At 49.6% G+C, this 21861-nt stretch overlaps 2 protein-coding genes across 6 annotated transcripts; one reads left to right on the forward strand and one right to left on the reverse strand.

Annotated features, from left to right (window-relative positions):
* Positions 1-4375: 4375 nt before the first annotated feature.
* On the reverse strand, positions 4376-17077 carry SLC5A6 (solute carrier family 5 member 6). 5 transcript variants are annotated; one of them, XM_045978864.1, is made up of 17 exons: positions 16598-17077; positions 15489-15555; positions 11369-11912; positions 10976-11041; positions 10606-10657; positions 10154-10221; positions 9737-9891; positions 9190-9330; positions 8878-9007; positions 8217-8305; positions 7682-7794; positions 7272-7339; positions 6763-6849; positions 6433-6614; positions 6144-6247; positions 5805-5920; positions 4376-5389 (listed from the first exon to the last, which is right to left on the reverse strand). In XM_045978864.1, the coding sequence occupies exons 3-17, from the start codon at positions 11759-11761 to the stop codon at positions 5237-5239; spliced, it is 1917 nt and encodes a 638-aa protein (XP_045834820.1). In that variant the 5' UTR covers positions 11762-11912; positions 15489-15555; positions 16598-17077; the 3' UTR covers positions 4376-5236. The 5 variants fall into 5 exon arrangements, with proteins under 5 accessions (XP_045834820.1, XP_045834818.1, XP_045834817.1 ...); XM_045978862.1 differs by lacking the exon at positions 16598-17077 and adding an exon at positions 15952-16325; XM_045978861.1 differs by lacking the exon at positions 16598-17077 and adding an exon at positions 15741-15943.
* Positions 16323-21650, forward strand: ATRAID (all-trans retinoic acid induced differentiation factor). The gene is made up of 7 exons (XM_045978867.1): positions 16323-16430; positions 17127-17248; positions 19652-19723; positions 19936-20007; positions 20108-20229; positions 20967-21064; positions 21315-21650. The coding sequence occupies exons 1-7, from the start codon at positions 16332-16334 to the stop codon at positions 21417-21419; spliced, it is 690 nt and encodes a 229-aa protein (XP_045834823.1). The 5' UTR covers positions 16323-16331; the 3' UTR covers positions 21420-21650.
* The last annotated feature ends 211 nt before the right edge of the window (positions 21651-21861 follow it).

The following is a 21861-nucleotide window of genomic DNA, read 5'->3' on the forward strand; positions in this document are numbered from 1 at the left end:
CTATCCCCATATTGGGTTCTTTCTGCTCAGCAGGGAGCCTGCTTTCCCCTCTCTCTGCCTGCCTCTCTGCCTACTTGTGATCTCTCTCTCTTTATTATCAAATAAATACAATCTTTTTAAAAAAGACATCAAAAATTTCATGCTTTAAGTGTTGCTGGAAAATAGAAAAAACATTCAGGAAGTTTCCCTCTTGGGGTGCCTGCGTGGCTCAGTTGGGTAAGCATCTGCCTTTGGTTTGGGTCCTCAAGCTCCACATTGGGTTGCCTGCTTGGCAGGGAATCTGCTTCTCTCTCTCTCCTTTCGCCCCTCCCCTACTTGTTCTCTCTCTCTCTCTCTCAAATAAATAAATCTTTTCTTTTTTTAAAGGAAGTTTCCCTCTTCACTTATACTCTAGAATCATTTACGTAAATTTAGAATTATTTATTCCTTCAAAGATTAGAACTCAACTGTGAAGCCATGTGGGCCTGGGGTTTTCTTCATGATTAGATGGTTTTATTTAATACTGTTTCTACATCTTTAATGGGAATAGGACTATTCAGATATCCTGTTGTTTCTGGAGTCTGTTTTAGTGATATTTTTCTAGTAATTTGTCCAGTTTTATCTCATGTTTCAAATTTTTTGGCCTAAAGTAGTTCATAATCTGATTATCTGTTAATATCTAGATATCTGTAATTAGATACCCTTGTTATTTCTGGAATTATTTGTGTCTTCTCTTTTCTCTTGATAATTTTTGCCAGTTGGTTTTATTATTCTTGCAAAGTCCCCAATTGTGACTTGTTGAGCAATGTGAAATTGGACTGCAAATCCACAGGGGAGCTGATTTGTGATTTTCCAGAGATTTATTCACTGCTCTGCTTGGCTCTAATCCAACTCTCCTTGCACTGGGCTGGCCCCTATGCGGGTGTCCATCACCCTGCTTAGGCTGACACCATACCCCAGACTGCCTCACCCTACATGGGCTCTCATCTGATCACAGGTCTTTCTTCCATACAGGTGCCCTCAGGTTCCAACAGCCCAGGCTGGGCTGCTCCCATGTGCGACTGCCCTGTTCATTGTTTGAGTTCTGATCCTCCAGGTGGGACATGTACAGACACACACACATACACACTGCCTCTGACAAACCCCATTGGGCCACCTTCCATGTGGTTGCCCCCCTCCCTGTGCTCAGGCTATAACATCCGAGCTGGGCTACTCCCATGTATGGTCTCCCTCATTTCATCTGAGCTCTGATATGTGCCCCAGACAGCCCCCAGTACCAATGCTACCTTGCACTGCTCTGACTAGTGGCTTTAGAACTGAATTATGCAGGAAGAGAAGGGAAGAGAAGAGCTCGGAAAATATTAACTATCCCAGAGGTATTTTTTCATGAAATGTTTTAGTAACATGATGCAATATATGAGTGTACTGGATCATAACATGAACATATTCTTTTTATTTTTTTAAAATTTCTTTTCAGAGTACCAGAATTCCTTGTTTATGTACGACACCCAGTGTTCCGTGTAACATGTGCCCCCCATAAATACCCACCACCAGGCTCTCCCAACCTCCTACCCTCTTTTTTTTTTTTTTTAAAGGTTTTATTTATTCATTTGAGACAGAGAGAGAGAGCATGAGCGGGGGAGAGGCTGAGGGAGAGGGAGAAGCAGGCTCCCTGCTGAGCTGGGAGCCCTACAGAGGGCCCGATCCCAGGACCTGGAGATCATGACCTGAGCAGAAGGCAGACGGCCAACCATCTGAGCCACCCAGGTGCCCCAACATGATCATTTTTTAAAAAAAGATTTTATTTATTTATTTGACAGAGAGAGATCACAAGTAGGCAGAAAGGCAGGCAGAGAGAGAGGGGGGGAAGCAGGCCCCCCACCGAGTAGAGATTCCCGATGCCAGGCTCAGTGCTGGATTCAATCCCAGGACCCCAGGACCATGACCCGAGCCGAAGGCAGAGGCGTTAACCCACTGAGCCACCCAGGTGCCCCACAAGATCATATTCTTTTTTTTTTTTTTTTTTTTTTTAAGATTTTTATTTATTTATTTGATAGAGAGAGACCACAAGCAGGCAGAGAGGCAGGCAGAGAAAGAGAGAGGAGGAAGCAGGCTCCCCGCCAAGCAGAGAGCCCGATGCGGGACTCGATCCCAGGACCCTGAGATCATGACCCGAGCCGAAGGCAGAGGCTTAACCCACTGAGCCACCCAGGCGCCCCACAAGATCATATTCTTAACTGTGGGTCTGCCAGAGGTTTGAAAGCCACTGACCTAGAAAGGTTTTGGAGTGATGGTATAGTAGTACCCCATTTGGTGCGTTCTAGTTTTCTGGACTACTGTCTCAAGATTCCCTGCCACCGGTGTGACACCCCATCCAAACTGACTCTCTCCCCTGGCAAGAGATACAACTTTGGTAGGCTACTGGAAGTCACAGCCCTGGGCTCTAGTTCTGCCCCTCGGACTTCTCGCTAGCCAAGCAACCTAGTTATCTTATACATTAAAAATGCAGATATGTGACATGCCTCCCTCCCAAGGCATAAAATCAGGTGGTATGTGAAAAGTGCTTTGAAAACTATGTAAACATGATCACAATAACTGACATTTAATGAATGTTTAAGTCCCTTACATGCAATGTAACTGAATCTTTGAAGAACTCTGTGAACTTCACATTTAACAGATGAGGAAACTAAAGCTTAAGGAGATAGAATGGATGAAACAGTATTTGAATCCGGGTCTGTGCATTCAGCTTCACCGTCCTAATCACTGGTTTTTTGTTTTTGTTTTTGTTTTGAGAGAGAGAGAAAGAGAGAGAGCATGAGTGAGCACACAAGCCGCGGGGGCGGGGGGGGGGGGGGGGGGAGCAGCAAGCAAAAGCAGCAGGATCCGCACTATGTGGGGCTTGATCCCAGGTGACCTGAGCCAGAGTGATTAAGTGGTACTTTTAAAGATGTTATTTTTAAGTAATCTCTACACCCAACGTGGGCTCAAACTCACAACCCCAAGATCAAGTCGCCTGCTCTTCTGACTGAGCCAGCCAGGTGCCCATTAAGTGGTTCTTTCATCATACTTAAGTTAACCAGAGAGTCTTTGTTCTGTTTAGTTTTTATACAGAAATGGAAACCCGAATATATTTACCATTTTCCCTTAAACACCAGAATTCTTGAAAGCTTTGAATCCTGTGGACTTTCACCTTTTCTAAGATTTTATTTGACAGAGAGATCACAAGTAGGCAGAGAGAGAGGGGGAAGCAGGTTCCCTGCTGAGCAGAGAGCCCGATGTGGGGCTCCATCTCAGGACCCTCAGATCATGACCTGAGCGGGAGGCAGAGGCTTTAACCCACTGAGCCACCCAGGTGCCCCACTTTCACCTTTTCTATGCAAATATAGGTAACAGGCAGGGATGTGAGACTAAATGAGGCCATTCTGGAATAATGGTAGTATTTGTACAGGGTCCTGGGGAGGCAGTCATTTCCTTAGATGCAAAATGGTGGCCAAGTTTAAGGCCCTTACATGTAGGTGGATAAATGTCGGAGAATCAGCAAATGGGAGCCTGGTTAGGTCTGAAACACTGGCAGCATGGTAGGGTGGGATAGTTAGCCAAGAGCAATCAATGCCCCTCAGCCCCCAGGCTGAAGGGCTGTCAAGAGGGCAGACCTCAAGGCAGAGTCCATTTGGCATTTTCTGAAACTCCACAGATCAGACTGGGATCAGGCCTCCGCTGAAGGGCCCAGAGAGCCTGCATAGAGCTCCTTCTGAGCGCCTGGAGGGGGCCAGGGCAGGGCGGAGCCCAGGGCTGGGTGGGTTTGAGCACAGGGCTCTTCACCATCATGAGTCCCGCTCAAATGTTGTTTTTAAAGCCAAGTAACAGTATTCTTCCTCCAGCCCCCAAAGTGAAAATTGGAGCAGCAATGATTGCTCTGGTTAAGGACAAGGTAGAGGTGGGACAGGAGACAGAATGAGCCACTGGGGATGAAAAGCAGCAGAGGGGGGTGCCTGGGTGGCTCAGTGGGTTAAAGCCTCTGCCTTCGGCCCAGGTCATGATCTCAGGGTCCCGGGATCGAGCCCCACAGCAGGCTCTCTGCTCAGCGGGGAGCCTGCTTCCTCCTCTCTCTCTGCCTGCCTCTCTGCCTAGTTGTGATTTCTGTCAAATAAATAAAATATTTAAAAAGAAAAGAAAAGCAGCAGAGGGAGATGAGCACAGTGCTGCCCCCTGAAGACATGCCAGCCAGTCCCCAAACCTCCACCAGCCAGTGCTGGTTCCCTTCCCGGTCTCCTCAGCAGAGAAAGACCTGTGCAGGGGAGGAGGGAGCGCTTTACTCCTGCCTCGGACGGGACGGGGGTGGGTGGGTGGGGGTGGGGTGGACCAGACAGTTGTGAACAGTACAGGAGCCCAGATGCTAGGTCCAATAACAGTTTTTATTCCCTTGGAACAAAGATCTGTGGGAAAGAAACTGAGAAACTCCAAAACGGAAACATGAACATGAACAACAAAATGACACTAGGGTGCCGTGCCAGGTGGATGGCACACTCCACAGTGGACCTGGTCTTGCCCTGGTTTCTCGGATCAACATGTGCCCTGTCCCCAAGAGCCCCTGACATAGGTGGAGGGTGGGGGCAGTGAGGAGGAAAGCTTTGCTACTCGATGCAAGGGAGACGAATATACCGGTCTCTTCTGAGGTCTTCCAGGGACACCGAACCTTCCCCCTCAAGAACGGAGGTAGACAGGTAAGAATGAGAGGGGCCTGGGCATCACAGATAATTAGAAAGTAGTCACGGACCCTTTGTGGCTGACAGGAATCTATGTTTAAAATAGTACCCCAAGAGAAGCAACAGCTAAGACAGCTTTGTGTTTCACGGTAAACATGGCCAACCTTGTCCAGTCAGGCCTCAGAGCAGTGATAACTAGCACTACTGTTTCTGTTCACTTCAAAGGAGCTTGACGGTGGTTAATCAGGAGCCCTGGTTAATCAGGAGCCATTTTCCGTTTCCCAGAGGATTTGCTTTGATCCCCTTTTCTAGCAAAATCCTTTTCCCTACAAGCCTGGTCCTCTAGAGAACAGACTGTCAAGGGACAGGTTAAAAACCCTGTCCTACCCTCACACTTCTCATGACACAACAGCTTCTACTGCAGCCCAAACACCTAAAAACAAGGTCCTTTGGTGGGCTAGATAATCCAGTCCTCGATTGTCCCTGGTGGGTATCACCTAACTGACTGCTATACTAGAAGATGGCCTCTGGCACTGGGACCTAAGCCCGGATCACAGTGAGGTCTCCTGGAGGATGAAGGTGGGGCTGTTCCCTTGGTGGGCTGAGCCTTCCTCAGGCACTGCCATGGCCTCCTTGTCTCTGCCGTTCTTCAACATCCCATTACTCATCTTTTCTGGAAATGTAGCAGTGTCCACGGAGAGGTCCTGGAGAACACAGAGCAAAGAGAGTAGACAGGATGAGACAAAGGAGTGAAGGAACTCAGGCAGAAAAGCTGGAAGACACTGCTTTGATCCCTGCTGGAAGGGAGATCAAAGGGGGCAGTCAGGAAGAAAAGGAGGAGCAAAGAACAAGGTTAAGATCAAGGTTAAGCACAAGGTGGTAGGCAGGGGGCACGGGAGGGAGAGGAAAGGCCAGCACACCGGGCACCTCTCTGGGCTGAGATACCAAGCCAGCACTCCTCTGAGGGTAGAAGCTGGGGCAGTTACTGCAGGATGGTCCAGGTTTAGACAAATAATCTGAGTTGCTGGGGAGAAGAAAGGAAAGGGGCAGAAGGGAATTTGGAAGGTCTGGTACTAAGAGAGGGAAGGGAGGGTATGATCTTAACAACACAGCTGCTACCTGGCTGTAGCTGGTGCAGTGGAATCGCTTCTGACAGGACAGGGGCAGGAGGGCAAGGAGCTTTGGCAACACTGGGTAAATGGTCCGAGGATTCAGGGTCCGGCCCCGCATTCCCCCTGAAGACAAAGGCACTTCTGAGTCTCCTACTGTGTAACCGGTGCACACCCAGCAAGCCATCTGTTCTCAGGGCTCGGAGTCCCCAGTGCCTGCCCACCTCCCAGAGCTCAGCCAAGAAGCCCAAGGACCCCGGAGGGCAGGGTCAGTTTTCCCAGAGTCCAGATTCCCTGAGTGGCCTCCCTCAGTCTCGCTTCTCTGGGACCCCATTCCGCACGCCCTCACCAGTGAGCAGACTGACAATCAGGCCCACCACAATGACTGTGGTTGAGTTGTGAGCGCTGTACCATAAATATGACAAGGAGTAGAAATGCCGCAGCCCTGTAGGCCTGGGGAGAACCGGAATAATGACAGTTAGCAATTCACTGACAGGGCATTCCTCAGGGACACAGTCCTAGGATCTTGGGACCCAGTATCTCCCAGGAATCTAGTGGCTCATCCCTTACCAAGACCCCTGGGAAACCCCTAAAAAAATGAGTTATTTTCCCCAAGGAGAGAGTGAGCCCCAACTCACTTGGAGAGGGTGGTTGAGGGCATCAGTGTGGTCATGGTGACAGTGGTCAGGTTACTAGGCAGGGAAAAGCTGGATATATTAGGGGGAGAAGGTGCCATGCCAGAGGCCATGTTGGTCACTATGCTTCCGATGCCGATCCAGAAGGCCATGATGAGTCCAGCCAACAGGCCCACAATGGCACCCTGCCCAGAGATACAACACATTCTCCTGTCATGATGCCAGCCCCAATAAATCTTCACACCAGCTCCCAGAACTCATGGGGAGAGATCTGCCAAGCCATTTCTTGGGTCCACCCCTGTACATGACTGTGCAACCAGATGGATCACTCACAGGAGGGTTGGCACAAGGAAAGAACATCCCAAGACAGAAGAGTCCGAGCAGCGGTCCCCCAACCATGCCAAAGATGCTGAGTGCTGCCTGTGGAGGACAGGGGTGGGGGTGGGGGAGGAGAACATTCAGGCTCAGAGACCCCCAGCCTCACCAGTGCAGAGCAGAGCAAAGCCACCTGCCAATGCCTCAGCACCCCACTTGTCAGATCTGCCGGTACCTTCTACCTGGAAATATCATAATGCAGAATTCCAGGGAGCGAATCCTGGAAATGTTACAGGAATGTACTTTGGGTTGTCCTCTGAGGCTGTTCCCTAGATGGCTCTGGGCCGACAATATCCTAGGAATGACTCTAGGGAAGGCTACTCACAGCTAAAGGTGGTCCATCAAAGGCGAAGTTTTGATACCCATCCCTATACCATTCCCTTCACATCAGCTGTCTCCCTCAATTTCCTATTTCGATCAGCTCCTTTCTCCCCTTAAAACTGCTTGCTTCTCTGCATAATCCTTACCTGTAGCACAGGTCCCATCTGGGAAGAAACATACGCCATTCCCAGACAAAGTAGCCCATAGCCAAAGGCTGGGGAAAAAAGAAGGGAGGAAACAGGCCAAGGTAAGTTAACACATTTAAAAGGGGGAAATGTAGAGCAAAGCTCCTTCCTCAGCCAAACCATTACCTCTGTGTCCCTGGAAATGGCATATTCCCTCCTGCCCCAGTTCCAGGTCCCTCCCACCTGGTCTTCCCACCTATGTGACTCAGAGGCCTTCCCAGGAAATGCCCTGAGATGTCAACAAGGTCGTGTGCTTCGTTTGGCAAGCGCTGAGCCCAGGCTAAAGCTGGTGCTGTGAAGCAGACTGATACAGTGCTTAGGGTGTGTCTTAGAAAGAATGCAACTGAAAAGATGACGAAGCGTAATCGCACCAAGGATTCTGGAAAGCATGATGGCCTGGACTTCGGAGAACGGAGGGAACCAGGGTCGGATCAGATCTTCCATCGTAACAGTTGCCAAGGAATTAAAAGCAGAAGATATGGTGCTGAAAGGAGGAAGACAAAGATGAGTCAGGCTGAGTCTGGGGGCTGAAAGGCAAAACCAACAGGGGGCCTGCTGACGGGAGAGCGCCCTAAAGGCAGGAGAGGACATGTGCAGCCAGAAGCCATCTTCATGGCTGGCAGCCGAGAAAGAGGCCCAGAAGGTAAGGACACTTGCCCTTTGCTGAATGGGATACAGGTTTTGATCAAGTAGAATCAATTCTTGGTGTTGTAGAAGATGCCGTCCCCAGCAAGGGGGCATCTCCTGGGAGAGGATATGCTCCCTCCTACACAGATGAGCTGTCCCTCGCCATCCACGGATGGATGTGTGCATTGAGAAACTCTGAGAGACCCTTCCTCCAGCTGTCACCTGGGGCCATGTGGGGATCAGCTGCACAAGCCCGAGGGAAACGGTCAAGGAGGGTACCTGAGGGAGCCACTGAAGAGGCAGGCGACAAAGAGGCCAGGCAGGCCCGGCAGGTCTTTCAGGAGATCCATCACAAAGTAGAGAACGAACTGCAGGCAGAGCAGAAGCGCAGTCCCGCTGAGAGAGACGCCCTGCCCCAGGATGCGGCGTGCGAGAAGCCCCCTGCACGCGCCCCTAACCAGTCTGTGGTGAGTGATTGCGAAGGGGGCTCAGCACTGAGGGTGACCCAGTTAATAGACAGAAAACGGGCTCCAGAGAGTAACGCAGTTCACGCCCCAACCCTGCCCGACTAGCAGTGTGGCGAGGATTCTGACCACCTCCATGAGGCTTTTTTCTTTTCTGTCCACTGAGTCTGTTGTAACGAACGGAAGGCACCAGGTAGGGGACAGCTCCCAGCAGAGCGCATGGCACGGTGCACAGTGGTGAGCCGATAATAAAGGCAGGTCCCTTCCCCCCACCAGCAGGGTGAGCACCAGGATGCGGTGATGCCGGCCAGGGGCTGGGCCCCTCCTGTGCTAGCCTGTGGACTCCCACAGTGGAAAATGACTTACATCCATTTCCTACCCAAGGTGGGAGTCCTTTCTGCAGCCAACCAGACACTCCTGTTGGGGGGCCAGGCTGGCTTCATGGGCAGAGAAGGGTGCCAGGGACGACTTCTCACCTGGTCAGGGGCTGCCTGAGCCTGCTGGGCGCTCATAGCATACTCCTGGTAGTAGACAAACATGACCAGGCCAATGAGGCAGCTCATGCAGAGGACCAGCTGCTGGCAAGGGAAGACGGCATAGCAGGAGCTGCAGAGAGACCAGCGCCAAGGCTGTTACTGCACACCCTCAGGCACGTCCCCGAACTCCGGAAAGCAGACCCATATCCTGGCCCCGATGGGTGTGCGTGTGTGCTCTGGCATCCTGCCCCAGCCCCAAAATGGGGCCCACTCTCCTCTGCTCCTCCCTAGTCTCCCTGTCCCTGTACTCACAGCACAGCAGCCTTCTCCGTGCGGGAACTGAGGTAGCGCTGCACCTGAGCCTGGTTCACCCCATACAAGGACAGCATCATGAAGACACCCCCAAAAGCCAATGTCCAGAAAGTGTGCCGTACAAAAGGATCTGGATCCAGCCTACAACAGACACCAACTGGTCACTGCGGCATAGCCCCAGACGGATGCAGCCTTCCTCGCACTCCTACAACGGGGGGGCTGAGCAAAGATGCTGCTGCAGGGCGAAGGAGCTACTGAAGGCAAGAACCGGGGGGACTCAAGAAGCAGTGTGGCACGACGGAGGAAGGGTTCCACCCCTTCAACCCACAGCCGCATGCCAGGTACTAAAACTATCTTGACCCTCCTTACCCACCAGATCCCCGTGATCACCCTCCATCTCTCCAGGGCCAGCTTCCCACCCGTCTCAGTGCTGCCCCTAAGGCTTCCACAGCTTGCCCTCTGTTCACTGCAGCCCTGAGTTCAGGCTCTAGGATGGGCTCAGCCCCCAGGCCCTACAGACCCCACCCAGGGGAAGGGGTGTACTTACACGATCCCAGAGATGAGGCCATGCTGGGAAGCCACTTTCCACACATGCCCCATGCCGCCCACCTTGGCAGACCCCACAATGATAACCACCAGCTGCCCTATGAACATGACCAGCGTCTGGAACACGTCTGTCCAGATGACTGCCTTCAGCCCACCCTGCAAGGCAAAGAAAGCATGCCTGCCACAGATGTCTTTAAAACTACCCACAAGTGAAGACACCATGCCTCCCAGCAGCAAAGGACTATACTGCCCCCAGGGGCATAACTGTGGAGACTCTGTTGACATTCTTCCCATCCCATCTCCTACATCCTGTCTCACCCCACTCCAGAAGTCCATCCCACTTCACCTACATTTTTACCTCATCCCTTTCTTTTTTCCTCCCATCTCCCCTCCCTCTCCTAAGACTTACTACACTTACCAGAGCAGTATAGACAGTACAAACAATGCCTAGGGTCAGCACCGACAGCCACAGATCAAAGCCAGTCACTGCAAACAGATAAAAACCACATTCCTGTCTCTGGAAGAGAGTTTCCCAACAGAGAAACCAGAAAAACCCCAGTAAGACATGAAGTATTTGGCCATCAAGGATGAAATAAATCATTCACCACAATGGGGAAAAAAAAAATGTATGAATCCCACCAAAAGGTGTTAATTAACCAGCTGAGACGAGACAGAGTAATGTGTGATTAGCTTCGGGTGAGTTGAACCAAGGGACTTCCACCTCCAGCAGAGACCAGCCAAGGGCCCAGGCAGTGAAGTAACTCCTTCGCCAAGGTCAGATTCTCTTCTGCACAATCTCCTTTCCCCACCCCTCCCAGAGGTATTTTCCCAGTCTGCTGTGGCTGAGAGCCAAGGGCTGTGACTTCTCACCTGCATTGAGGGCCAGTGATGGTGCATAGAGCACAACTCCCATGTAGATCACCTGTTGGATGTGGAAAAGAGAATGTGAACGGGAGGGGAAATGAGGGTGGGCAGAGAGAAAAGACGGACCTCAGCTCCAATATCCTAAGGGCCTCCCTTCATCTAGGCTCTCTTCCCTTTCCCTTCCTCCAAATCTTGGCTTGCTGCCACCATAATGACGGTGCTGCACCCCAAGGAATAGGAAGCAGGATGCCTCTGGTGGCTTCACCTTCAATCTTGCCAGTTTGAAAGCAGGAGAAGCTCACAATGCTTCAGTATAACGGAGTTTGGGTCCCTCTATCACATCTCAGACTCAAATTCTACCCTCATTTCTACTTACCATCTGAAAGATGAAGGTCACGGTCCCACAAACCCGCACAGCTTTATTGAATCGGAGCTCCAGATACTAGATAGGAATATACATATACACACATATAAAGAAAGAAAGAAAAAGGTATTTCTCCCCACTCTAACCCCACAATTCAACCTCCCTCAAGAAACCCAGGAACATGAAGGAATGTTCAACTCCTATCTGCTCTGGGCCTCTCGGCACAGCACCTTCCTTCTCTTCCCACTTGACCTCACCCAGAAAGAACCTGGAAATACACAATGTGTCCCACCACTCTCATTAGGCAGAGGAGGTCCAGGGACCCAGATCCTTCATACATGCTCTCTTCCTTCTCTCTATCCCCGACCCTGATGGTCCTGTGTGTTCTTCTTCCTCCCTGCTCACCTCATAGGCACTGGTGAGATGTAGACGGTAGAAGACAGGGATGAAGACGTGTGCTGGGATCAGCAGGCCCAGAAAATAGCAGCAGCCCAGGAACCAATACTGGGTCCCAAATCGGTAGATCTCGGACGGAACACCCAAGATGGCCACAGCTGATTGGAAGGTGGCCAGCAGAGACAGAGCCACAGGAAGACAGCTCATTTCTCGGTCTGCCATGAGCAGCTGGCCAACAGTATGCCGGCCCCAGCCACGAAAGGCATGGTAGAGCCCGATAGCAAGGGAGAGAACCAGCAGCAGCACAAACACTACATAGTCCGTGAGGGAGAAAGTAGATGTGACCGTGTCTGTGTCTGAGGTTGGGAGCAGGGGAGCCGAGGTGCTCACCCCCACACTCATATCTTGATTGTGTCTGTGGCCTACAGCCACTTGCTGCTCCGGGCTCTCTGGGCTGCCACTCAGCTGGGCAGCGGCACGCAGGTGGCTATAGTCTGGCTTCCAGCCACGATCTCACAGTCCTTCTCCACCAAGTGACATTGTCCGAGGTGAGCTGCAAAGGAAATCAGCTCCTCATCAGGCTCACCCTGCCTTCACCGGCACCCATCCTGAGACCTGTGTATTCCACACCCATCAAACCTGGACCAGCCAGCTTTGCACAGCCCTGTAGGGTCTGGAGGTCCTTGTATGGATTTGATAGGGAAGAAAGGAAGCAGCAGAGTAAGACAGGCAGGAGACAACTGCTTGTCCAAGGTCATTTTGGGCATACACAGCAGTAAAATATAAGAACCTTCTTGGGGCGCCTGGCGGGGGGCGGTGCAATCAGATCATGAGATCGAACCCTGTGTCAGGGTCTGCACTCAGTGTGCACTCAAGGACACCCCTACACCACTGGGTGAGGAGTCTGCTTGAGATACTCTCTTCCTCTGCCCCTCACCCTCCTCACTAAAATAAATTAAATCTTAAAAAACAAAACAAAACAAAACAAAAACAAACCTTCTTAGGTCTCCACCCCAACCACAAAAGAAGAATCAACTCTGGCCCACATTTCTTTTCAAAGACTTCCCTGGCCCCACCCGTAGGCACAGACCCAGTCACTACAGTGCACTAAGCCAGCAGACCCCAGCCTGGCGCCACAGCCTTGCAGGGGAGAAGAAAGCGAGACTAAACCTTGGCTTCCTCTCTTTCCCCTAGCCTCAGCCCCCCCCCCCTTACTCCCAGCGTCACCTTCTTAACAGGACCCCTTCTCAACACTGATCCCCAGTGAGACGACCCACATGGCAGCCCCAAACTCCATTCCACATATTCCCAGGCCAACCATGTCATTCTCCCCAACACTACTAGAGAAGCCCTGCCACCCACTTCTCAGGTCCTCTGCCTGTAACGTTACAGTCAACAACAGACCTGGGAACAGTACCGGGATTCGAAAGTGAGAGGGCAACGTGCTGGAGCCGGGAGTTCCGAGTTGCGATTACAGAGAAGCAAACCAGCCAGGGAGCTGGGGCAAAGGAACAGCCAGGGAAAGTGCTCCTCTCCTCCTGCAGCAGGAACCTACCTAAAGAAGTAATCTCTGTTGGGAGGCAGCGCTGCCTGGAGAAGCGGTGTCTGGAGCAGGGCAGAAGCTGAGGGTCTGGCTCTATAAGTAGCTGAGGTGAAATGGGCAATTAGGGGCGGAGTGAAGCTGAGCAGCTATTTGCTCTGGCCCCTTCAGGGAACCAATCAATGTGATCCAAATGGCCCTATCACCCTATGGCCCCCAAACTCCAGCTCAGTCCTAGAGGCTCCAGAGTGGGGAACAGGGAGCTCACATTCAACAGCATTCCTAGCTGGATTAGGCTTTTCACTCTAAATCACACTTGGCACTGTGTGCTAGAGGGAATTAGAAAGTAGGAGCCCCGGGAAATGGGAAAGTTGCTTTTCTGACTCCTGCACCAAAAATACTAATCCTCAAAGAATACAGCATTATCCTGAGAACAAGGACAGGATTATACTACTTGAAAACTTCAGGGAACATTAAGAAATCACCATCATACCCCCTAAGTTACCAACAAAGATACTGAGGTCCAGATAACTCAAGTGATCTTTCCAGAACCACAGAGCCGATTATTGTCAGTCTAGATTAGAGCTCAGGTCTCCTGATTCCCCATCCATCCACAATTCATTTATACCACGATGTCTTTAGAGGATATCCACGATATACTCATTGACATGGTGGAAAAAACACCAAGGCATGTCAGGTTTTCAGACAGCCTAAATGATCAGTTAACACTTTCTGAATATCCCCACTTTCTTTTTTTTTTTACTGAAGCAACTCAGCTCTTAACTTCTTGTAACCCAGAAGTGTGCCATAAACTTTACAAACTTTAATAATGATAATGAAAAAGCGCCCTCTGCTATCACTTTTAAAATACCACCTCTCTGGTTTATGAACTTTTTTTTTAAAAGATTTTATTTATCTATTTGACAGACAGAGATCACAAGTAGGCAGAGAGGCAGGCAGGGGTGGGGGGGGGTGGGGGTGGGGGTGGGGGAAGCAGGCTCCCTGCGGAGCAAAGAGCCCCGGGGCTTGATCCCAGAACCCTGGATCATGACCTGAGCCGGAGGCAGAGGCTTTAACCCGCTGAGCCACCCAGGCACCCCTCTGGTTTATGAACTTTAAATGAACGAACACTCTCTAGTTCTCAAGGAAATAGAGTCAGAAAAGTTAAAGAACTTCCTTAAGGTTACAGGGCATGATACAAAACGAGGGAGAAAGAAAGAATGTTATCTGCAGGTAGGACAGGTGATTTACCAAGGGGCCCATTCTTACTATTCCTAGAACCAGGGCGGAAGCAGAATGTTAACTGTAATCAGTCATTCACCGAACAAAGTTTAGATTCCAACTAGTCTAGACACACATTAATATAACCTGTGTCTTCTGTTCTTGCCCACTAGGAGAAAGATCAGCCTGGCTGTCTTCTGGTTCACTAACACTGTGTTCTCGGGCAGATGTTACCTGGCTGTCAAGATAGGGTCTTACGCAGACCAAACCTGAACTCTGAACCTCGTGGGGCCAACAAAGAGAGGAAATCAGAGGCGGCAATTCTTGGATCACATACTCAATGAGTCACAAAATGTTAGTACCTAGAATAGTATTCCCAACAGACCACTCTGGTTTAACCTAAAGATGCCCTGGGCTTTAGTGCATTGCAACATCTTTAGTTCTCACTCCTCTTTGGCAAACTGTACTGTGACAGAGGTGATGGAAAATACTGGAGAATATGCGAAGGTGTCTGCTGTGTGCCCGTAAGAATGTGCAGCTGTAAAGAGTCAGCGGTAACGCTATGGTGGTTAGAAAGCAAAAATGGTCTCAATGTAGACTAGAACACAGGCATACAGAACTGGAGACTCTCCTGCTGGGGTAAATTGGTGGAGCTTCTAGATAGAATCCTATTTGCATGAGGTGCAGAGAACCTTCCTGGATGGCTGAACAGAGAGCCAGGCAAGACAGGAAAAACCTGAGCCAGTAACAAAGTGTTCCTCAGACAAGATTCTGATTCTAAGAACAGGGTAGTTACTGGCTTTCTAGAAACTGGGCGGCTCTAAACGCCATGGACTTGCATCTCTCTGAGGGGGAGCCAAAAGAGCAGAGCGGTTTCACTGAAACTGTAACGCTCAGGGCACAAGTAGTGAGCTGTGAGACCCCTTTCTAAAAGTACAACACACACAGAAACCGAAGAGGATCTTCTACATCACCATATCCCCCCGCTTTGCCCGCCTGCTCTGAATTACCTTGACTCCTACAAAAGGCAAAGGGGACCACTGCAGGACCCACTGTCCCGAGAAAGAGTCCTTCAAAATCCGCCCTTGTGCCTAGAATTCCTCGAGATCTGAAAGCTCAGGTACCCTCATTCAAATGCTAAGAACTACACCTATGCCCCGGAGGCCGCGCCAGCCAGCGGAAGGTAAATCCTTTCAAGGAGAGTACATAACCTGCGGGTATGGGGAAGAGAAGCCGGGCCGGCCACTCACTCAAGATGAGTCAGCTCTGATGAGCTTTTGCCTGGTCCTAATCAAAGGCAACACGCAGTCCCCTGCGCGCGCGGGGCTCCCCAGAGCCAGCCGGGAGCAGCGCTCGCCTTTCCCTTACCTCCGCGGCTCAGCCAGGGCTAAGAAGGTCCAGTCGTTTTCCCTGAGATCAGCATCGCTCGGTTTCTCTGGGAAGGAAAAGGAGATAAGGCGGCCGGCAGGCGCCTATCCCGCCCCTCCCTCCTCACCAAGGATCCGGTCGCCACGCGGTCTCCGGACTGAGATGAAGGTGCCAGGGTGCCCGGAGCCTGCCCAGGCTCGTCTCCTCCCGCCGGGCTTTGCCCTTCACTCTTCGCTCTTCTATCACCCTTACCCTCTTTATTTGCTGGCTTCCCGCCTTCCCTCCACACGTGAGGTAGCTTAACCACTACACCACGCGGTCTCAACTCAGGTCTTCCCGCGCCTCCACGCAGGGAACCAGCTCGCCCCGCCCCTCCCCGCCACCGCACCACTCTCGGGAGCCTCCCGGCACCGGTCCCCATACGCTGGCCCGCCCGGGTGCGGCCCATTTGCCGGGTCTCCACCTTTGGGTGCAGCGCGGCTGCCGAGCCGGGCCTGCCACATGCCTGGTGAGTGACAGCGGGGGCCCGCCCCCTGGCCGCTTCACGTGGTGCCGCCATGTTTACTGAGGGCGAACGGAGAAGGCCCCGGGCCACGGCGGTGACGCAACCTCGGCGTCCGGAAGCGAGGAGTGCGCAGCTGAAAGAGCGGCGCCGGGGTGGCCTTCTCTAGCGGGGAAAACGAGAGGAAGTTGGGCAGTCGGCTTAGACCACAGAGAAGAGCTCTGACCTCTTCAAGCAGCCGCAAGCCCCAACCTGTGCGGGGCGACTAGGCCACGCCCGGGGAGGGCGGAGCCACACGCGCAAGTCTCGCGAGGCGCTGAAAAGGACGGAGGGAGCGAAAAATGGCTCCTCGCGGGCAGGGTTGTCCTTCATTCCTGGTCCCTTGGGCAGCGACCCTGCTCCTCGCTCTGGGCGCGGAAAGGGCTCTGGCGCTACCCGAGGTACAGAAGCAAGTTAGAGGTCGGACTGAAGCAGAGCTGCTGGGCAACCTTGTTTCGCGTTCTCCCGCGCTCGGATCTCCCCTCTCCCCAGCCCGCCCGTGGCTCGGATTTGGTCCCCGAGGCTTCCCTAGCTGTAGCCCAGTCGGCCCCGGCTCCCAAGTACTCACGCTGCTCAGGTCTCCCGGGTCCCTCACCCGGCTGACGTAGACCTTTAAAATTTGATCTCCTTGTTCCTTAATCTGAGTAACTTTAAAATTTTCGGCTACGGTCGAGTTCTCTGGCTCTTGAAGCTCATCACGCGCAAATGCCGTATATTGTGCTCGGGCAGTGCTGTACCTTGTGTAAAGCTTGATGAGTTCTTTGTGTACCTGCAGTGCTTTTATACCTGGCCAAACCGGGTCTCTTAGATTGAGAAGTCACAGGAGAGAGCGTAATGAATATGTTCGAACAGTGATCTTCGAAGATGTCCTTTCCTGGACAAGGTCTGGTGCAGAAAGTCTCTAGTGTGCTGATTTGGCTTCTGACTGTAGGGGAAGAAAGGAGTCCTCGAGTCAAACTTGATACAAAGATAGGACACTTTACCAGCCCAGTATTAGAGGAATTCTGAAGAGTGTACTGGCAGTTAACTTTTGCTACCTATTTGTTCTTTTCTTGGCTTTTCTTCCTGGAATCCTAATACCTTTCTCTTTTCTGCAGATATGCATGCTGTGTCCAGGGAGTGTGCAAGATTTGTCGGAAGTGGCTCTTTATTGTAAGCAGACACCAGAGCTAACGCTGCACTCCCGCTGCTGCCTGAATCAGGAGGGCGCCATCGTGGGGTGAGGGAGGAAAAGGCAACTGTGGATACTGGAAGAGTTCCCAAGCTGGATTGCTTTTTTTTTTTTTTTTAAAGTAGGCTTTGTGCCCAATGTGGGGCTTGAACTTAAGACCCTGAGTTCAAGACTTGGGCTGAAATCAAGAGTCCAACACTTAACCCACTGAGCCACCCAGGCACCCACATGCCCCTGCCCCAGATTCTTGAAGGCTTGCTTGATTGGCTTTTGGGAATAAATACTGGTGCCTGTTTTGGGGGCATCTAAATCATGATTCTCTTACATTTAAATGTGTACAGCATTTTTAGCTAGGTAAACAACCCTGTGATCTTACTGGCTGGAACTACCTAGAAGTCATAATTTTTGCCCATTAAAAAAAAAGCCCCTATGGCTTCCTCTTATATTTTAAAACATTTATTTATTTGAGATGCAGAGTGAGCAAGAGAGTACGGGAGCAGGGGCAGAGGGAGGGGGAGATGCAGACTCCCCCACTGAGCAGGGACCGGATGCTGGGCTCTGTTTCAGGATGCCAGGGTCATGACCTGAGCCTAAGGCAAATGCTTAACCACTGAGCCACCCAGGTGCTCCTGTACGGCTTCCTCTTAAAAGACGTTTTGTTCTTTTGTTTATTTTCAACGCTGGTTAGTGTGTGTTTCCGGAAACGGCTCCCTTAGCCTCCAAAGCGCTTTGTTTATAGGGTATTCTTCCCTTCCTATGAATTCATGGTTGTCTCGAGGCAAATTCCTCTTCTGTAAATTCTGTCCCCTTAATGAAGGTTAGTCCCTGCATTTCCTCCCTTTACACTCTGAGGATTCACTCTTATGGCTTCAGCTATAACCACCATGCAGGTGTTCCCCAAACTAGATCTCTTTTAGTATCCTCGACCCCCTCCAACCTGCAGGTACACGTGAGTACTTTTTGCTTCCTATTAAACATTTCCTCTTGAGTGCACACGCACTTCAGAATCCTAAATGTCATCTGTCTTGCTCCCATTCTCCTCTCTCCCTGATTACCTCAATACTTCTCTGTATGAAATTATCCAAAAACCAAATTTTTTTTCCCCATCATCTGGTTTTAAAATTAGAATGGTCTGTTGCCTTCAGGATAAAGTTCAAACCATAAACCACGACAAATTGGTCTCAATCCACTTTCAATAATTTTTTTCCAATTATTTGTCCACTAAAAGCTTTCATGAGGGTCTGGCTTGAGCCAAACTGGCCTACTTCCAAAAGCATTCCGCTTTGGTTTCTTTGTTCATTCGGGCTTTTCTCCTTACCTGAAATTTCCTTCCTCCACCAAATTAAAATATAGCCATCCTTTAATTCCAGCATCTTCTGTGAATGCTCTACTCAATGCTAGAATAATGTCTCTCTCTTTTTTTTTTTTTTACTTCTTCTAATCCTTAGTGTCTATACGATTCAAAATTGTTCATATACTGTCCTGTGATTTCTTTTAGATTATAATTTAACGGTTACATTGTTTTTATACTTGGCGATGGTCTTCCTCTACTACATTGTAAGGCACTTGAACGCTAAGATACTGAGGGTTTTCTTTTTCTTCCAATTTTTGCAGTTAGTAGGCATTCAGTAGGGGTGCCTAGGCAGCTCAGTCCGTTAAACGGCTGCCTTTGGCTCAGGTCATGATCTTAGGGTTGTGGGATCAAGCCCTGCATTGGGTTCCCTGCTCAGTGGAGAGTCTGCTTCTCCCTCTCCCTCTGCCACTCCCCCTGCTTGTGCTCTCTTACTCTGTCAAATAAATAAATAAAATCTTAAAAAAAAAAAAAGTAGACAGTAAATATTTGAAGAATAAAGAAGCAGACAGCAATATATAGTGAAGAAAAAAAATAATGTGGCATGGTCCTTAATATCCAGTAATTTGTCTCCAGTCTGTGACAGAAAATGCACTTGGAAAAAAATTTCATTTATGTGACTTGAATTTTTTTCCCACTTGAAGGCCTTTTGTGGATCTGAGCGTCCTAACAATACAATGTGAGATTCACTAACCCAGACAAGGAACAAAGTCCTTCCAATAGATGCGCAGATGCATAGATCCTACTGAGTAGAACAGGACTATCTGATAGCACTTCCTGCTATGACAGAAATGTTCCATATCTGTACTCTCCAAGTAGTAGCTACTAACCACATGGTGCGTGATTACTGAATACTTGAAATGTGGCTAGTGCAAATGAAAAACTGAATTTGGTTTTTTTTTTATTTTCTTACTTAATTAGCGACATGTAACTAGTGGTGACTGAACTGGACAGTGCAGAATTGAAACACCCACCACAGCATCTAGGGTGTGGCCCTGAACACAGCTGTGTTTAATTCATATTAGCTGAAAAGAGGGTTGCATTAGCTTACCATAGGTGGAGAGAGACATATAATTATAGCGATTATTGTGTTTCCTCAGGCTGGATCTCCAGAACTGTTCTCTGAAGGACCCTGGTCCAAACTTTCCTCGGGCACATACTGCTGTCATCATGTAAGTGGTTAGTTATCCTCCCTCCCCGACGGCAACTATGGTGAATGGTTGATGGGAAAGTCTTTGAGGATGGACTCCTAAAAAGATGTTTAAATATGAATGTCCAAACTTGGACAACTCAGAATGAAAACTGGATTATCAGCCCAGGAAGATGTGGGAATGGAAGTACAGTGTTTTCCTAGAGCACAGCACTAACCGTGTGTGTTTTGCAGAGACCTGCAAGCAAATCCCCTCAAAGATGACTTGGCCAACACCTTCCGTGGCTTTACCCAGCTCCAGACTCTGTGAGTAAGGGTAGAGGGTTGGGAAGAGAACCAAAGAGGGTCAGTGCTGTGAGCTCAGCAACTCTGGGCTGTGCATTATGACTGCCTGTGTTGTTTTCAGGATACTGCCCCAAGATGTCAGCTGTCCTGGAGGTATTAATGCCTGGAACACTGTCACCTTTTACACAAAAAACCGAACCTGCCAAGGGCAAAGGAACCTTTGCAACAGCACAGGGGACCAAGGTATGCTGTCTCATCTCCACCCTTTCAGGAACTGCCTTTCCTCCCTTGTATTCTCCATTTTAGATCTGACAGTAAAGTTGGTTAAGTCCCTCTTGTTCAAGTTTCTGAACTTCTAATCCCTTGAGAGAAAAGGTCGTAAGATGTATTGTTGTGGTTATGTTCTTTTTTAAAAATTTTAAAAATTCAGTTAGACAACATACAGTAGTACATCATCAGTTTCAGATGTAGTGTTCAATAATTTATCAGTTGTATACAACACCCAGTGCTTATCACATCAATGTGCCTTACTTAATGCCCTCACCCAGTTACCCCACCCCTCACCCACCTCCCCTCCAGCAATCATCAGTTTGTTTCCTATAGTTAAGAATCTTTCTACACAATTAATGAATCATTGAATACTACATCAGAAACTAGTGATGTACTATATGTTGGCCAATATAAAAATTGAATATAATAAAATTCTTTCATGGTTTTTTTTTTTCCCTCTGATGACTTCCCATTCGGTTTTCCCTCCCTTCCCCCATGATCCTCTGCACTGTTTCTTATATTCCACATATGAGTGAAACCATAGGATCATTGTCTTTCTTACTTTGACTTTGTTGTGTTCTGATTGTCTGAAATCTTCTTTCTTCTGCTTTTGACCTAGAAATAATTGAGATAATCTAAGTTGAAGCAGATATTTGAGAAACCTACATAATGAGATTCAGTGATGTCTCCTGTTTTTCTCTGGTTCACAGAAATGTGTCCTGAGAATGGGTCCTGTGTACCTGATGGTCCAGGTCTCTTGGAATGTGTCTGTGCTGATGGCTTCCATGGCTACAAGTGTATGCGCCAGGTGAGGAATTAGGCCTTCTAATTAGGGATAAGAGAAATGCATAAGGAAGAACCTCTCTGAAAGAAGAGCCCTAAGACTGGGGATGATGCAAATTATCTAGAGAAGGAAACTATAAGAGAATTGCCCTGGGTAAGGGGATAGGTATACTAGGAAAGAATTAGGTGTTAGGATGTAGTTCTTGGTGTCATCATATATGAGGAGTTTTTTTTTTGTTTGTTTTTTTGTTTGTTTTTTTTTTGGTCATTCACAGGGTTCCTTCTCACTGCTTATGTTCTTCGGTATTCTGGGATCTACCACATTATCCATCTCCATTCTGCTTTGGGGGACCCAACGCCGGAAAGCTAAGACTTCATGAACCACATAGGTCTTCCTACTGACCTAAAAATCTTCTTGATCTAGCTGAGCCCAGCCAGGGAGATTTTCTTCCTAGACAGGATGATTGGCTAGCAGATCCTCCTCAAGACTGAAGCCATCTTTGGCAGGAAGATGGAAAGTTGGCAGAGCCTTGGGGTGTTGTGGGCACTGCAGTCCAGGAATGGACGGGGACCGGTGCCCCATTTGTGCTTGACTATAATAAACACCTTTTCTTGTCGTTCTTTATTTTTTATTTTTCTAGAGAGGCGATCTGGCTTTGTGTATTCTTTGGTTAAAGTGGGAGAGAGCGCTTTTGGGTAGCCGGTTTTTTTTTCTAGTTTTCCCAGGACTTTGCAGTGGGGCGGAGTTGGTGGAGAGGGAGGGTAGAGGAGACGCCCGACACGCTGTTGCTAGCTTGGCTCCGCCCCTTGCGTGCTGGTCCC

Source organism: Meles meles, chromosome 15, assembly GCF_922984935.1.
Source record: "Meles meles chromosome 15, mMelMel3.1 paternal haplotype, whole genome shotgun sequence".
In the NCBI taxonomy this organism is placed as follows: Eukaryota; Metazoa; Chordata; class Mammalia; order Carnivora; family Mustelidae; genus Meles; species Meles meles.

Coding starts and splice junctions, on each gene's coding strand:
- SLC5A6 (XM_045978864.1), bottom strand. CDS start 11,761: ATGAGTGTGGGGGTGAGCACCTCGGCTCCCCTGCTCCCAACCTCAGAC. Junction 8,306..8,877: donor CTCAGGCAGCCCCTGACCAG/GTGAGAAGTCGT, acceptor CTCTGCCTGCAG/TTCGTTCTCTACTTTGTGAT. Junction 6,615..6,762: donor TTCCTTGTGCCAACCCTCCT/GTGAGTGATCCA, acceptor ATCTCTGGGCAG/GGTGCCATTGTGGGCCTGTT.
- ATRAID (XM_045978867.1), top strand. CDS start 16,332: ATGGCTCCTCGCGGGCAGGGTTGTCCTTCATTCCTGGTCCCTTGGGCA. Junction 17,249..19,651: donor CAGGAGGGCGCCATCGTGGG/GTGAGGGAGGAA, acceptor GTGTTTCCTCAG/GCTGGATCTCCAGAACTGTT. Junction 20,008..20,107: donor TTTACCCAGCTCCAGACTCT/GTGAGTAAGGGT, acceptor TGTTGTTTTCAG/GATACTGCCCCAAGATGTCA.